General features: G+C 36.0%; 2 protein-coding genes across 2 annotated transcripts in view; one reads left to right on the top strand and one right to left on the bottom strand.

Moving 5' to 3' along the window:
- LOC129317164 (exocyst complex component SEC8) overlaps window positions 1-14710 on the top strand; it is a 45899-nt gene extending 31189 nt beyond the window's left edge. Inside the window, exons 15-28 of the mRNA XM_054961530.1 lie at window positions 573-703; window positions 1013-1062; window positions 1474-1580; window positions 2206-2318; window positions 2519-2626; window positions 3680-3877; window positions 9862-9947; window positions 10598-10751; window positions 10820-10897; window positions 11858-11959; window positions 12094-12168; window positions 14042-14137; window positions 14230-14279; window positions 14361-14710. Of these exons, the coding sequence (XP_054817505.1) occupies window positions 573-703; window positions 1013-1062; window positions 1474-1580; window positions 2206-2318; window positions 2519-2626; window positions 3680-3877; window positions 9862-9947; window positions 10598-10751; window positions 10820-10897; window positions 11858-11959; window positions 12094-12168; window positions 14042-14137; window positions 14230-14279; window positions 14361-14448 (1436 nt within the window). The 3' untranslated portion in view covers window positions 14449-14710. The remainder of the gene's footprint in view (window positions 1-572; window positions 704-1012; window positions 1063-1473; window positions 1581-2205; window positions 2319-2518; window positions 2627-3679; window positions 3878-9861; window positions 9948-10597; window positions 10752-10819; window positions 10898-11857; window positions 11960-12093; window positions 12169-14041; window positions 14138-14229; window positions 14280-14360) is intronic.
- Window positions 14711-15360: 650 nt separating this feature from the next.
- LOC129322968 (pentatricopeptide repeat-containing protein At5g66520-like) lies at window positions 15361-17428 on the bottom strand. Its single transcript, XM_054969451.1, has one exon. It carries the CDS (start codon window positions 17394-17396, stop codon window positions 15522-15524), a length of 1875 nt encoding a protein of 624 aa, XP_054825426.1. The 5' UTR covers window positions 17397-17428; the 3' UTR covers window positions 15361-15521.
- Window positions 17429-17940: the final 512 nt, after the last annotated feature.

Below are 17940 nucleotides of genomic sequence, written 5' to 3'. Positions count from 1 at the left end.
TTTTTGTAATTCTTTTATTACTCTGAATAAACTCCTTTAATATAAACAGAAAGTAAAGCTTGCATAATTTGGAAATAATTGGGTAAAGTTAAATGAAGAGATTTGACTGCTCTGCTATGCTAATTATTGTCATCCTTTTTGTTTCATCGATCTTTGTTTGTCTTTTTTTTTTTTTTTTATTTTCTGATTTGAGGATCTCTTATCCTTACAATTTTGTACTTTCTTCTCTCTCTGCCTTTGTAGGTTCTCTTATTTCAGTATAGCAAGATATTCCATTTTGAAAATTCTTTTCTAATCTTTCTTGGGTCTATCATATTTTTAATGATAAACTGCTTAGGGGAGTTTATTGTGACATCACTTTGACTTTTTGTAGTTTTCCTATAATTATTGATCAAGGTTTTAATTTTGAGCTTTTTTTTTTAGACTTTTTTTTCTGGGTTACTTTTGATTTGTATATTTCGTTTAAGTATATTTTTGTGGATTTTCTTTAATATTTATTTATGGTTGCTTGCTTTGCTTCTAGTTTATTTTGTTATTTCTCAATGCCTATGGCTGGTTGTATTAATGTCCAGGAGTTGATCTTATCCGACAAGGATGGAGCAGAAGGGGTCCCAATGTGTTGCCAGAAGGTTATGGATCTGCAGCAGTTTTGCCAGAGCAAGGCATATATCTAGCAGCTTCTATATACCGACCTGTGCTTCAGGTATTATATATTGGACTGTTACATTCTCTCCTGTTAATACGTATCAAGGATTTAGAAGTTTGCTTAGCAGTTGATCAGTTTACCATTACCAGGAGGACTGATTATTTGTATATGGTTTGTCATATTCCCGCCCTTTTTTGCTATATTATCTAAGAGTATGAATTTGGAAAATGGGTGCGAAGGTGAATAATCCTTCCTTGTCACCAAGTCCCTGTTTAAGTTAAACCATAAAGATCAACGTTTCTTATAAAGTATATATTGAGTTCTTTATACTTTTTGATTTTCTTATTGACCTGACTCATTATGTAGTTTGCAGATAAAATTGCTTCAATGCTGCCGACAAAGTATTCCCAGCTTGGGTGAGTTACAAACCATTGTGATGCTTTTTGTTCTCAAAGCTGACTTTATCATTTTATTCTGTACAAGTGATATAACAAAAGTTGCCTTGTGTGCATACTGATCATTGAGGAGGTTGAGGCCTTCAACTGTCCACCAGTTGCATGGATACGCAAACATGCATACATCCAGATCATTGTTGCTTCTTTAATAATCAATTCACTGAAACTGTAGAAAGGCCAAATAATTTTTTCGCTGCATGTTTTTACTGAACTTTACATTCTTTTTATGAGTTGTTTTACTTATTATGCTTTGGTATGTATCTTTTGTTCTTTCTGTTTTACTCTAAATCAAATTATGGAACAACTTGTTGCGCTAAAGCATTATTGCTTTCCAATTTAATGGAAACATCTTGTTTTCAACTTCCTGAGCAGAAGAAGGAATGATGGACTGTTAGCTTTTGTGGAGAACTTTGTGAAGGACCACTTTTTACCTACTATGTTCGTGGACTACAGAAAATGCGTACAGCAAGCCATATCAAGCAAGTCTACAAACCATTGAGATCCTTTCTATTGATATTATTTGAGCTTGACAACTAATATTTTCATTTTTCCATCTCATGTCTTGAAATATCTTGGTCATACTGCATTATTTATTTGTGCTTTTGAAGATCAAGAAGTTAGCTTTATGTGCATGCTGTTGGTTTTCTGAAAAGCGCAGGCTTTTTTCAGTTGAAAAGCTTGATGATAACTGTCTTGCTTTGAGCTTGAGTTTGTATGAATAAATGATATCTAGCACTGGCCTCCATATAGGTACAAAAAATGCAAGTTTTCATAGTATGGTTATATTTAGATATCCAGAAGTTGCTAGTGTGTAGTTTAAATGGCTGTTATGCTTGCTTGCTGTGTACATGATATTTGGTGTTACAAATCAATAATAATAAATATGAAGCTGCGGAAGTTGCAAATGACTTAATATGATGACATAGGGTAATAGGATTACAGAGTTATGAGGTTATAGCTCATTGATATACTTTTCTAGTTCTTTCTGCATGTGAGTTTTCTTCAAGGAAAAAAAAAACTTTGCATTTTGGTGAAAGTCCTTGGACAGTTTTGTTACTTGCATAGATTTATTGAAATTTTTGATTTCTGCATATAATCTTTTAGGTCCAGCTGCTTTTCGCCCAAGGGCACACTTGGTTACTACGTACACTTCATCAATTGAGAAAGGTCGACCTGTATTACAAGGACTATTGGCTATAGATTTCCTGACAAAGGAGGTAAGTTTTAACTTTACTTTGTCGAAGACGTGTTATATTTTCTTTCGTTTTATTTTTATTCCTATGCTATATTCTGGAAGGTATAAACACTGACCTCATGAGAGTTGGGCTTCTTTTTATCAAGTCTGCCTGAAATTAAATTAGCATTTGGAATTGCGGATGTTCTTCCTTCTAGATTATGACATCTTATTAATGTATAGGTTCTTGGTTGGGCACAAGCAATGCCCAAATTTGCTAGTGACCTTGTGAAGTATGTGCAAACTTTCCTGGAGCGGACTTATGAAAGATGTCGAACTTCATACATGGAGGTATCTTTTCTTTCTTTCTTGAATAAAGAATATTCAGTAGAAGTAAAGCAGGAAGACACGACAATGGAGGATAAGAAGTCTCCAAAAGGAATTGAAAAAAAGAAAAGCTGCATTGTTCAAAAGGCAGTCACAATAACTTATGATATTGCACAAAGCAACCCTGTTGAATAGAGACTGCTTACAAATTTTAGAACTGTGCTTACAGTGTTCATTTACTCATTTTAGTTTTTTCTTTATCCCTATTTTGCCCCCTTAATTTAATATTCATTATTTATGTTTTTTTTTCTTGGTCCTGTTGAATTGTTTCTATTGGGAATTTTAATTTTTGAATGAATGTTATTTTCTTTTTCTTCATTTAGGTCATAGTTTGCTCATCTCTTTTTAAATTGTTCTGTAGTTCTCTGTGACTTTTGTCCCCCAATTTTTTTGTTAAACTTGGGTTCCTTTTCATAATTTCAAGCAATTTTTATTGGTTAAATTAAGGGTTCTGGGGAGGAGCAAAGAGGGAAAATTTTATTCGGCTATGACATTTACTCATATGTGTGGTGTCTGGTTGAGTGTTGGTTCTATTGCTTGCCTGTCTTTGGTGTTGAGCTCATGGGTTTATTCGGGGATTTTTTTTTAACCGGATAGGGATTTTGCCAGATTGGTGGGCCTTGTAGTTTTAATGCTATCATTTCTCCTTTTTTTATTTGGGTAAAGTCTTATCATGTATCTTTATTATTTATTTATTGTTGTTTGGGGTGTTTCAAAAGAATACCTACGTCACTGTATCTTTCTCCCTTAATTGCAATGAAGTTTTTCTGGTAGAAGAAGATATTAGAATTTGCAATTTAATTTGCTATATCACTGCAATCATTTGAGAGCCGTGTTAAAATAAACGTCTGTAATTTTGGTATACTATTAAGCCGGCTATTTCTTCTTTGCATTGCTAATTAAATATAACTTTTAGCTTTTAATCTATTTGGGTCATTGGATGATTGAACACTGTTGTCTTGTATTCTATGTTCTTTCTACTACAGTTTCCTTACAGCTTTGACAATGATTTTTCAGGCTGTCCTTGAGAAGCAGAGTTATATGCTCATTGGGAGGCATGATGTTGACAAACTGATGAGGATTGACTCCTCAAGCGCATATTTGCCTAACCTGCTTGGTCAGTTTAACACAGAAAGTAATTTGCCTGATGCTGAAACAATTGAGGTTGAATTAGAGCTAAGCGATTTACTACTGAATTTGCGTCCCATTAAGCAGGTTTGTGTGGAGCTGTCTGAAGTAAAATGTTTGTTCTTTTTGCATATTGATTTTGTGTATTTTGGTCGGATTGTCAGAATTGCCTTTGGATCTTCATTGATGCATTTATGCATTCAAAGAGAGTGATACAAGAGAGTATAGCTTTGTATGGGTTCTATATTTCATAATTACACTAATTTACTTCTTGATCTGGACCAATCAGAGTTCTGTATCCTCTGACTTTATTATGCCATGAATTAGGGTATGAAGGCAAGTTGGATAGATGCCTAACTCAACCCAACAAGTAAAGAAACAAGGGAAGTTATAAAATGTAGGAAAACAACCGATTAAGTGAATGAACAAATAATAAGAAAACATGATAAAAACACATGATTGGCTGATCAAATAAGTACAACCAACAACTCTCCTTCCTTGCTGGAAAGTGGATATTTTGCATTTCTAGCTTTCTTGTCATATTCTCAAATTTAGCTCCTAGCACAGCTTTGCCCAACGGGTCTGCTACTTGAAATTATTAGATGAGTGAAGAAGTTTAAATATACTTTTTTTCGAGCTTTTTCTTGATTAAATTTTTTTTCAAGCTCCACATGTTTTGTTCTGTCAAGATATACAAAGTTAGTTAGTATATTGATGATTGGGGCCATGTTATCACATTGATAGTTTTCTGGTGTATCTTCAAGCACCTTAAGAGATGACAGCAAAAATGTGCTTCTCTATGGGTCTCTATTTATAAACTGGCTAACCAAACTGAGTTAGAAATTGACATCTCACCTCAAATGAGACAAGCCGATTAGTTTCCTCACATGTCTTTCGTATCTCTCAGTGTCTATCTTCTTTGAGCCACATCTTATGCGTAGGTTCAATTGGATTCTCTACTGGCTTTCCAGCCAGCATGTAGTCTCTTCCAGAAGATTCAGGGTATATTTTCTCTGTGATCAAAATTCCTTTTTTTGAGCTGGTAAGTTCCTTACATGGGAAATTCTTCAGGTCAGCGAGCAACTTAATCCCAAACTGATTTTCAAGAGTTCATTTAAGCCACTTGATTTCTTCTAAAATCATGAATCATTATGAGATCATGCACATGGACGATCAAAACAGCAATTTTACTATTAGGGGATAGCTCAGTAAATAGAGTGTGGTTAGTTTTTCCTTGAATATAACCATAGCCTTTATTCTATAATAGTCTTTGTGAACTTGTCAAGCCTTGGTTATAGCCAAACTTTGTTGCCATCCAGTTCTTATAGGTTGGATTATTCCCTAATGGAGAAGCTGCCTGGTAATTAGATGTTGAAAGTCACGGATAAAGGCCTATGATATTAGATATCTAATATTTAATATCTAGGTATTTATCCATCAAGTATTTTATCTATTAGATATTTTATCTAATTTTTTTATCATCATATCTTCTAGAGTTATTAGATAGATTTAACCTAGATTTATTAGAGCTAGAGAGGCAGGCTTGTTGGCTCAAAATCTCTATACCTCTGATGCTGAATAAAATAACATGGCTGAGAAAATTGTGTGGAATTTTAGAAGAAAGTATTTATCATTGATTCTGAATATTGAAATAAAACTAGGTATTTATACACTAGAATGAGAAAATGGTAATAATTACTAATAAAGAATAATAAAGCCTAAGAATATTTACAATAAATGTCTAAGAATATTTACAATAAATGCTTAATATTCCCACACTCCCCCTCAAGTTGGATCATAGATATTAATCATGTCCAATTTGCTTATGCAATTCTCAAATGTAGGCCCAAGTAACCCTTTAGTCAAAACATCAGCAGCTTGCAACTTTGTAGGCAAATATGTCAAACAGAGAATTCCTTTTTCTACTTTTTTCGATGATGAAGTGTCAGGCAATCTCAACATGTTTAGGCCTATCATGTTCTACTGGATTTAAGGCCATGTTATGGTAGCCTTATTATTACAATAAAGCTTCAATGTTGAGCATGTTCCAACCTGTATCTCATTCAAGACTTGTTTCAACCACAACTCCTTAGTAATTCCTTGAGCCAAAGCTTTCAATTCAGATTTAACACTGCTTCTGGAAATGACTCTTTGCTTCTGGCTTCTCCATGTCAATAAATTTTCCCACACAAATGAACAGTAGCCGGAGGTTGATCTTTGATCTTTATAAGTTCCACCTTAACTTGCGTTGGTGTAAACTTTAATGGATCTTTGCTCATGTTTTTTAATAAACAAACCTCCATTAGGAGTACCTTTTAGATATCTCAAGATCTAGAACATTGCCTCCATATGACTCTTCATTGGACAGCTCATATATTGACTGGCTATACGGACAGTATCTGGCCTCGTATGAGAGAGATATATTAGTTTTCCAACAAGCTTCTAATATCTCTCTTTGTTAGCTTCTTCTTCCTTTCTTTGACTTCCTCCTCTTCTTCTTCACCTTCCTTATTTACCTTAAGCTTGTTCTTTGGTTTCTTGACCTCAATAGGGGTTTCAATAGGTCTACAAGCCAACATACTTGTCTCAGTCAAGGGATCAAGTATATATTATCTCTGAGAAACATAGATTTCTCTTGTTGACCTGGCAACTTCCATCTCAAGAAAGTATTTTAGCTTCCTGAGGTCCTTGACTTCAAATTCCTTTCTAAGGGAAGCCTTCACTCTCTCTATCTCCTCAAGGTGATCCCCAATGAGTATTATATCATCGACATAGACAATAAGAATACATTTCTTGCTTCCATCCACTCTAACAAACATTGTATGATCTAGTAGCGCTTGCTTGTAACCTTCAGACTTTAGGACTTTTGAGAACCTATCAAATCAAGCTCTCGGTGACTGTTTCAAGCCATATACAGACTTTTCCAATTTACAAACTTGAGTTTCTCTACCTTTATTAAACCCAGGAGGTAGACTCATATAGACTTCTTCTTTTAACTCTCTATTTAAAAAGACATTTTTGATGTCAAGCTAGTGAAGAGGCCACTCAAGATTAGTTGATACAGATAACAAGACTTTGATATTATTCAATTTTTGCCATCAGAGCACATGTTTTTTCATAGTCTCGGCCATATGTTTGGGTAAATTCCCTGGTAACCAAGCGTGCGTTCAGCTTGTCAAGAGTTCCATCAGCCCTGTATTTTGGGGTGAACACCTACTTACAATTTCTGTTCTCTTTCCTTTAGGTAGCCGAACAAGTTCCATGTCCTATTCTTGTTTAGGCCTCTCATTTCTTTCATGACAGCACTCCGCCATTCAGGGATACTTAGAGTTTCTTGTATAGTCTCAAGTACCTTTACCTTATCAAGATGAACAATAAAGGCCCAATATTGAGGAGAAAGTGCATTGTATGAAACAAACCTCTCTATTAGATGAAGAGTATATGGGCGAGTTTGCTTCCTCGAAGCAATAAGAAGGTCAAGATTAGTAGATTCACTTGTTCTGTATCATCCATCTTTGGGATGTCAGAAGTTGCCCCAAATTATGAGTCTCCATAAGTTTCTACTTCAAGAGCTACCTTTGGTTCTGAGTCTCTTGGTACTTCAAGTATAAGTTGCTCACTATCTTTTGATTTCTTTTTTCGAGTGTAAACAAGCAATTCTCCCTTTTGTGGTTTTTTTGCATCTCCTTTTCTCTGCCGGTGTTCCTCTAATTGTGGCATAAAAGAAGATGGTGGTGCAGGTAGAATAGGGGAAGGTTATGGCTCAGTTGGTGTAAACCATGGTTCAAGGAGCACTAGCTCTTGATTAGGTTCTTTTCCCAAGTTTGAGATTCATCTACGCTCTCCCCTTGAATAGAAGAATTGGGATAGAAAGGAGTAGTTTCATGAAAGGTGGTATCAAGACTGACAAATGTGTGTTTGGTGAAAGGATCAAAACATTTGTATTTTTTCTGAGTAGGAGAATAGCCAAGGAATATGTATTTGGTGGCTCGAGATTCAAGTTTGGTGCTTTAGTGGTTATGGACAAAGGCTGTGCAACCAAACACATAAAGTGGAAGAGCAATTTTAAGATGGGATGTGGAGAAATTACTTTGCAATTTTTTAAGAGGAGTTTCAAAGGATAAGATTTGACTGGGCATACGGTTGATGAGGTAGGTTGTGGTTAAAATAGCATCCCCCTAATAAAACTTAGTCACATTGTTGGTAAACATGAGTGCTCTAGCAACGTCAAGGATATGACGATTTTTTCTCTTAGCAATCCCATTTTGTTGAGGCGTATGGGCACAAGAATTGGTATATATAATACCATGCACTTGGAGGAAGGTACTCAAAGATTGGTTAAAGTGCTCGGTAGCATTGTTGGTGTGTAAGACTTGGATAGTGGTATTAAACTAGGTTTTGATCATGCTGAAGAAATTTATGAACGTGGATGCAGCCTCAGACTTGTTTTGTAAGAGATAAACCCAACAAACATGAGTGTGGTCATCAGTAAAGGAAATGAATCATGTTGCTTTAGTGTGATTAGGTGTAGGAGATAGTCCCCACAAGTCACTATGAATTGTTGTAAAAGGTTTGGTAGGAGTGTATTTGGCTTTGGGAAATGATGTTTTATGGTGTTTGGCAAGTTCACACACTTCACAATGAAGTTTATTAGCATTCAGGTTTGGACATAAGGTAGGAAACAATCGTTGAAGGTAATGAAAGTTGGGGTGACCCATTTTCTTATGCCACAACATAAATCATCAACTTTGAAGGTAGATACAGAATTACTGACAATTGGTGAATTACCCACTCGATCGATGACATCAAAATAGTAGAGCCTCTCATACTCCTTAGTACTTTTGATTGTCGCTCCAAATGATAGATTCTGAAACACACAATGGGATGGGAGAAATTTAGCATAACAATTTGACTGCTTGGTCAATTGACTGATGGAAAGTAAATTGCAATCAAGTTTAGGCACATGGAGTACAGATTCCAACACTATGGAATTTGAAATTCGAGTACTCCCTTTTCCCGCTACAGGTGCTAAAGAACATTTGCAATTTTCAATTTAATATTCCCAGCACACGAGATATAAGTGGTAAACAACTAATGACAACTAGTCATATAATCAGATGCTCCCGAGTCAATGATCTACACAATTAAATCTTGGGATGTCTTTAGTGCCTAAAGAAAACTCCCTCTTTTTGCTACTGAGACCCTAACTTCAGTTTTGGTCACATAAGGAGCAACTGATAGAAGTACCCATATTAGCACTTTTAAGGTCATAAAAATTTTCTCATAACGAAGAGAAGTCAGAAAGCACAGCCCCACACATGGAGACCCTTTGCACAGTGAGAGGTAGAACAAAACAAGAAGCACGTGACCAAGAAATGATGAGCAGACTCCTTAGACTCGGAGAATGTTGGATTCTCACAGGAAATTCCACATCATCGACGATGGAAGGCGTTGCTGTCAATCCAATCCTTGCACGCGCCTCCATGCACCGCCCTACACCTTCTAACACTAAACAAAGCTCTCACACGCGTCGCCAATGGAGATGGCACTCTAGGACTGGGCTGATCGAAGGCTGCTAGAGGTCCCTTTGTGGGTGGTGAGATCCAGATCACACTCCTCGCTATCACTCATGTCCATTCTCAAGTCACTACTCTGGGTCCCAACTTTGATGCACAAACCCTAGGTGTTTTCCTCTCAGTTTTGATACCATGTGGAATTTTAAAAGAAAGTATTTCTCATTGATTCTGAATATTGAAATACAAATAGGTATTTATACACTAGAATGAGAAAATAGTAATAATTACTAATAAAGACTAATAAAGCCTAAAAATATTTACAATAAATGCTTAATATTCCCACAAATTGCTTGAAAACTCATTCATTTCAACAAATGGCAAGTCAATTAGCTGCCAAATTCAGTTCTGTATTTTCTTTTCTGCTTTTTCCTTATCAGCATTGTTTGTTGATTTTATTTTCTTTTCCAATTTTTGTTCCATTTGTTCTTTGGCTGCTATGGAGAAGCTTATATTACCAAGACAAAAGAAACTTTGTTGACAGTCTCTTTGCTTCAGGAAAATCTAATCCATGATGATAACAAACTTATTTTGTTGGCATCTCTTAGCGATTCATTGGAGTATGTTGCAGACTCTATTGAAAGGTGAGCTTACCGTCCTCTGCAATCCTAAGAACAATGTTCTATCTTGTTCAAAGGAAGTTTATATGGGCTAGTGGGAAACTCATGGCAACTGTTACTGTATGCATATCTTATGCTTTACCATGAGGAACTGAGGAGTTTAATTTCAAGTTTGATCTTGAATGAAATATAAATATCATACAAGAGCCTTATGCATAAGTATTTTGAGATCCAATCTTTATTTTGAACACAGAATGCTATTTTTTGTCTCTAGCCCATTGGACTGAGTTTGTTGGGTAAGTTGTTTCCTATAAGGGGGAATTTGTTCTACAATGCAGCTAATTGACTTCCCTTTTGTTGTTTGTTTGGGTGGAAAAAAGTTGTGAGAGACATAAAAAAATATTTTTGGTGGGGGCAGGGGGTGGCGGCTTTGGGTTAAATATCTGTTTCTTTTTCTCTATGAAATTCTATCGATGCCGCATTGTAAGGATGTGATTTGCTTTTGTTAGTATATCTTAACATTCTTAAAGTACTGTGGCGTCAATTGTCACAGGAATTTTGGTGTTGGACGTAATAGAATAGTGAAGTATGGTATCAGATACTCATGGATGTTCCTCTTTTAAGCCTTATGGCAGTGTTTTTAACGGTGCATTGGATTCTTGTGGAATTTGCAGGCTTGGAGAAGCTACACAAAGAGCACCAAATCTCACTCACACAGACAACACAAAGAATTTGGCATCATTTGCTCAAGAGTATAGGAAATTGGCCATTGATTGTCTTAAAGTTTTACGTATAGAGATGCAGATGGAAACAATATTTCATTTGCAGGTTGGTCTCTTTTGATTTGATTGTCTCTAATTGTCTCCAATTGAACTGAGCCTCACAAATTTGAACAGGGAATGACAAATAGAGAATATTTGGATGACCAAGATGCTGAAGAACCAGATGACTTCATCATTTCGCTCACTGCACAGGTGTGCCTTTATATCATCTGCTTCTGCTTGGAATTTTTATGGGTTCCTGCTCCCAGTATGTGCAAGTACTTTAAAGAGATTATTACATAAGCCTCCACTGTCAAAGTATTGCCCAATATTCGATATTAAAAGTAGTTAATGATTTGCAGGCGTTTGTTCATCTACTCATTTGATCTTCTATTTTCATTTCTGTTTTTTTTTTTGTATTTCCCAAAATCAAAATTGAATTAAATGCTTGCATGTCAACTTATTTAGCATCCTCTGTTTAGTTCCCTACTGTCCCAATTATCATTGGTGGCTAATGGGAGTATTTAATGCAACAAGATTCCCATGAAGAAGTCTGCCCCGTTTAACTGATTATCTTTAGGGAAATTAGAAACAAACATCTGCTAGCCAATATAAGTCGAGATATTAATGCCAATTAAAATTAGTCATAAAATACATGTTGTCCCCTGCTAGCTTTAACTCTGGTTGGCTTGTATTTTACTGGACACCTATTTCTTCCACTATTGCAAGCCTAGTAAATGTAACCAAATATAACTAGCTTGAATTGAACTAATAATACTCAATCCCTTGATGCAACAATTTTTATTCCATAACCAAAATCTCATCATCCCTGGCAAACAATTGAAGTTGTCTAAACAGAACCTATAGAAACTTCCTAAACCTAATTTTGCTACATTTAAATGTCTGAAAAATTCTATGCAATTCTGATTTAGCACAGACAGAAATTCACAATAAGCCCCAGTAACAAAACAAAACCAAATTACTGAAATGATTTGATTTTGAAGATTACTTTTCTTGATGCTTACCGTATGCATCAAAAGCAGTTAACAGCGTAAATTATTGGACATGACATTAAGTGCAGCATGCTGACTCGTCTTAGAAAGTTTAGTTGGTGCCAAGATATTTCATGGTTACACAACTCAAACCAGTTTATCTTATTTATTGTGTTCTCAGATAACACAGAGAGATGAGAAAATGGCTCCTTTTGTCTCAAATGCAAAGCGGAATTACATATTTGGTGGAATTTGCAGTATCGCTGCAAATGCATTCCTTAAGGTACAGATGAGTGTTTTTCTACATTAGTTTTTATGTCAAAGTTTTGCATATCTATATTTTTGGCTGCATTGCCAGTTAAATCATTTGAATTGTTTCCATTTTCCTCACTGCTAATGAGAGGATGAACTTATTAGGCTTTGGCGGATATGAAGTCTATTAACCTTTTTGGGGTTCAGCAAATATGCCGAGACTCTATCGCTCTGGAACAGGTGACTTATGTTCCCATTCTTTTCTCTTAGACATCTTAGATACTCCTATATTTGAAAAGAGAAGTTTAGGGCTACAGCTTACAATGTGTGAGCGTGTGTTTTCGCCTGGAGGGGGGGGATGCTGACCCTAAAATCTTGTGCTGATAATAGAAGTAATTCTTTCTGAAATTATCTGGTCATTTAGTCTTAATTTTTTTTAGTTATTCTCATTTAACTGAAGTTTGGACTAGTAGCCATGTCAATCGATGATAATGAAAGCTTGGGTATGTTTTTTTAAACATTGATTTACCCCTAATGGTGAAGGTATATTTTAGAGGAGCGTGGCAGGGAGGTTGCATGTAGAGGAAGTCTGTTGCAATGGCTTGAAACCGGAAATCCAAATTGTATTCACTTCCAATCTGATTCCCAATATATGGAATTATTGTGTAATATATTAAAGGACCTCTTTAGAATCATAGTTCGTTGCTCAGCAGCTTATAGTAATCCTACTAATCAACTAAGACAACCCACACCCACAAATGCTCACAGACATACATCATGTAAATGACATAAAACATAATAAACATTAAACATACAAACACATCAAAACGATAATTGTTCCTAAAGCCATGTATCAAAGTCTGTGAGGAGATGTGGACTGGGGAATGTTGGGGTTCATAGACTGGGAACTTGTGTAATGTTGTTGTGATTAAGAAGGGAAAAGGAGGTGATGAGGGGGTTGTGAGAAAGCCATTGGAAGGCTCGGCTACTAGCATCCCAAACAGCTAGTGTTTTTATCATTTTTCTTGCACTTCTTTATTTTCCTGTTTTAGGCAATTCTGCTAACTCTGATGTTTGTTCCTCAGTTTTTCTGTATGCATTTCCGCAAAGAGTCTATCTCAAGCTGAAAATGGAAAAGAAAAGTAATCTGAATGCTCTAATTTATTTGAATCGAATGAACGTTTATAGGGACCATGGCAACATGTTTGCCACTAAACTAGAATTCCATGAAAGTAGGAGCTTAAATGGAAGGAACTGAACTGAAATAAGTCGCAGAAATCAGGGTAATGTGAAATCAAATGTTGACTCCATTGCATGAATTCTGGGATAGATGAGCAATAGGCTAGCTGGGATTCCATGTCATTATTACTACCACAAGAATTTGCTTGGTTTCTATCAAACTCGAATTGTGAACTTTTTTGCAATGGTTTGAACCCATCAATCCTGAATGGAGGATTGATAAAGAAGAAAAAGTAGCATTGCCCAAAAGTGGGAATATAGGGGAGAGGAGGGTGTTCTTTGGCTAATTAAGCTATTTAACGAGATTTTGAGATCCAAGAATATGTTGAAGAAATGGAGGAGAAGCACTTTGGTGCCTATATACTAGAATAAGGGGGATATTCAAAACTGTGGAAACTACTAAAGGATAAAACTTATGAGCCATACTATGAAATTATGAAAAAAAGTGATTGTGCACATATTAAGAAATTGGACTTTTATTTTAGATAACCAAATTAGATTTCCTCCAATACCCTCACTTGTGCAAAACTAAAAAAGAAAAAACTTTGTCATGCCCTTTCTTCGTTGGGGATCTGGAATTGCCCATTATTTATGGACGATTGTCTTTAGGTCCTTTGGGATTTGAGGTTTTACACACTATATGATGGCATGTAGTGATTCTTTGGGAAACATGTCTTTATGGCTAATTTCTTATGTGAGAATCATGTCTTCACTTCTCAAGCCGCTTAGTCGTTTTTCTATGTAATCTGGGTTTCATTCACGCTATTGATGATAAAGTCAATTACCACTTGAAAGGAAGCTAATTGTTGGGATTTTCGTTGATCTGATGATTATTGACTGCATTCTCATGCAATTTGGGATGTTGTGATTACAGGCACTGTCAGCTATACCATCAATTAGTAGTGAAGTTGTTCAACAGAGATTGGATAGAGTCCGCACCTATTATGAACTGTTAAACATGCCATTTGAGGCAAGTCAACTGAACTATCGGCTTCATGCCGTAGTAATTCTCGTAACACCATTTCGTTTCGTTAATCATTATTATTAATTTACCCATTGCAGGCCTTGATTGCCTTCGTTACAGAACATAAGCACTTGTTTACTGCCATCGAGTAAGTTGATGCCAGCTGTAGTTGTTCTACTTTCATATTGCTTTCTTTCTTTCTTCGACTATGATGACGTTGTTTCTACAGGTATGGTAACCTTCTAAAGGTCCAGGTCCCAGGGAGGGAGATACCACCTGATGCACAATATCGTGCATCCGAAATTTTATCACTGTAGTATATATGCATTCATCTGTTTATATTCCAGAGTTTGTTTTGGACTTGATGGGTTCTGGCATCAAATGAACCTCTGATCCTATCTCTGAGTCTGATGCCAAGTGGATGTATATGTCATTTTTGCCCCTTTGAAGCCACAAGTCAATATTGCCACCCACTATTTAAGAGTTGATCATGTTTTCGCTCTCCATGATAGCTGTTCCATTGTTTTCCATCATTTGTTTGTAATGTAATGTAATTTAATGAGAAACGTCAATTTTTTATGCCTTTGCTTTCCTTTTGGGTTGAGTATCTCTTCATGTTCAAGCTGTCTCTGCTTCCTTCTTGTAACTACTCGACCATGTTTAAGGAGAATGTTGTCGATATTTTCTTCAAACAAAACGCGTACATGTGAATCACTATAAGATGGCATTTCTCAATAAACTTGGTTCACATATTTAGCTATTAAGTTTCAGCCAAAGTTTGAGAACATCTTTGACAATAAAATTCCAAAACTTGACATTTGACAGTTGCATCTTGTGATTGGGGGTGGCGCGAGAATGGATTAAATGGATGTGTGTGTGAATAATGAAAGGATCTCATTACAAATGAGCAGTACAAAAACTGAGTTTAGATCATCCCAGCCTACACTTTTCTGGAACCTCTAGATAATGTATGGATTTAAATTTAGTGAATGATCTAAATTTAGTCACTCGATGAATGTTTCAATTATGGTTATTAATTTTTATCAAAACTTGAAAATTTTGGATATATTTTGATTAAAATATTTAAAACAATTTTTATTATCAAAACGCTTTTTGCTATGTTGTCCCTTCAAATATTTGAGATTTAATATTTTTTGAATATTACATAATTTTTTTATAGTACTTTGATTAAATTAAATGGTTTTTATTGTGTAATGTGAGATGCTTACTGAGTGAATAGATTTACTAGGTCCAACTCTAAATATTATGATAGTCTTGGAAAATGACAAGAACTGTCAAGCATATCCCAACCTACAATCCCTAGAGCTGAGGAATAAATATTTCTTTCAACTCTCTTGCATGGAAACGCAAGTAAAAGGTCATGCATTAACTACCAGTAATCCCTGCATGTACAAGCCCCTGTTTCGAAACAATGAAATCTATTACGATCACGCACCACAATATGTCGATTTTCAATGGCCGATATTAGTTTAAAAGAAGCATGGCAATCCTCACACATACGAAGGTTCTTCATTATCCTAATTGACACTCCAGGTGGCAATTTCATCAACCCGAAAACAAGAGCCAATTTCTCACTATGGCGAAAAAGGAACTTCTCCTTCTCTCTATCTTCCACATCAAGAAGAACAACTGAAGTATTTGGCACGTATCCTTTTAACTTCATCTTAACAAGTAACTGTTCCCACATTCCAAATATCTCTTCAGCTTCAGGATGACTCCCGTCCCCGGCTACAAACTCATGAACCACCCCATCAATGGTGATTGAACTCCATCCTGGTGTTTTCTTCACGCCTTGATGTTTCATCAGCTTCCTGATTTTCACCACTTCTTCCCATTGTCCAGCTTCTGCATAAACATTCGACAAAACAACATAGTACCCATCATTAAGTGGGTCCAGTTCAGATATGTGTCTGATTGCCTCCTCAGCTAATTCAATGTTCTTATGAACTCTGCATCCACCGAGCAGAGCACCCCATACAACCCCATTGGGCGCCATAGGCATGTTTACAATGAACTCGTGAGCCTCTTTTAGGAGGCCTGCACGACTATATAAATCAACCATACAACCATAATGCTCAATTTTAGGTTCTATGCCATAATCCCTGGTCATGCTGGTTAGAAACTCCCAACCTTTGTCTACCAGTCCCATGTGACTACAAGCATGAAGTAGTGCAACGAAAGTTACATCATTGGGTTTCATTCCTGATCTAATCATTGTACCATACAGTTCTAAAGCCTTCTCTCCTTGTCCATGCATTGCGAACCCTGAAATCATAGCTGACCATGACACAATAGTTCTTTCTCGCATGGCTTCAAAAACTCTGTAACTGTCCTCCAAGCACCCACATTTTACGTACATGTCAATCAATGTGTTGGAAATATGGACATTTTCATGAAACCCACTTCGATTTGAGTATTCATGGACTCTTCTGCCAAGATCCAATGCACCCAAATCAGCACAAGCTGAAACAACAGCCACTACTGTCACTTCGTTTGGCCTCTGACCTTCCCTCTCCATCTCCAAGAATAAACGAATTGCTTCCTTTGATCTCCCACACTGTACAAACCCAGAAATCATTGATGTCCATGACCTTACATTCCTCTGAGACATTTTAGAAAATAAATCATAAGCCATATCAAGATTCCCAGCCTTGATCCATTGGCTTATCATTATATTATAGGTAACAACATCTCTTTGAGGCATTTTGACGAACAGAAGCCGAGCATCACTCATTGCACCGCACAAGGCGTAAAGATGAAGAATCATATTCTGTAGAATCAAATTACTCTGAAGACCAAGTTTCTCCACATAACCATGAACGATTCTGCCATTAAGAATGTCCAACAAATTCGCACACGCCTTGAGAACAAACGAACACGTGAAATCGTCGGGCAGAACATCGACCTGACGGAGGTGATAGAAAAGGAAGATGGCGTCTTGGGGTGAATTTTCTTCAGCGAAGATCTTAAGACACGAGTTCCACACAACAATTTGTGGCTTTCCGACGGTCTGGAAAATCCGTTGGGCATAAGCAAAACTGGGACTGAGAGCACAGACGAGGCCGACGCGAGTGAGAGGGAGAGAAGAGAGAGGAGTGTGGGTTTTAATGAGAAGGGCGTGAAGCTGTTTGAGCTCAAATGGCGAATTGAAGTTTCCGAGAAGATCGGTTTTGAGTTTGAGAATTTCTGGAAGAGGTGGATGAGAAGGAATATAGGGTGGAATTGCAGAGTAAACCTGAAGCATCTTTTATTTGCCAATCATTGATACAAGGATCGGGTTTCAGAATCTGTTGTCATTTATCTACAAATTTCATCCTCAAGTGAAAGATGGGTGTGATAACAAACGGTGAAGTTAATTAGTCAATAACTCAACATGCACTTCTAGAGGAAAAATTGCCAAAAGTACCTTTCGAGCCAACTAATTGTCCATCAGCCTCTACAATCTATCTAAGGTAAAATGAAAAAGAGGTTTTAAAATTAATTTAAGTTTTGACTATCAATTTTTAAAAATTTATAATTTAATTTTTTAATCTTACAATTATACTGTGATGAATTTATAATTTATTTTTTAAATTTTAACTTTATTAAAAAATATAAAAGTTTATTTTTTTATTAAAATTTAAAATATAAATTATAAATTTATCACAGTATAATTATAAAAAAAAATTTTAATTATAAATTTTTAAAATTTAACACTTAAAATTTAATTTAAATTAATTAATTTTTTTAAAATTTCTCTGTGATTCTCCCTTTGTGCAAGGACCATGGTGCTTTGGTGTCAATATTTT

The sequence above is a fragment of the Prosopis cineraria genome, unplaced genomic scaffold, assembly GCF_029017545.1.
Source record: "Prosopis cineraria cultivar Desert tree isolate PC_DT_omini unplaced genomic scaffold, ASM2901754v1 PC1, whole genome shotgun sequence".
Lineage (NCBI taxonomy): Eukaryota > Viridiplantae > Streptophyta > Magnoliopsida > Fabales > Fabaceae > Prosopis > Prosopis cineraria.
The sequence above is the reverse complement of the archived record's forward strand: the minus strand, read 5'-3'. Positions and strand labels throughout refer to the sequence as shown.

Bases quoted from the DNA above. Each gene is read 5' to 3' on its own strand.
- LOC129322968 (XM_054969451.1), bottom strand. From the start codon at position 17,396: ATGCTTCAGGTTTACTCTGCAATTCCACCCTATATTCCTTCTCATCCA.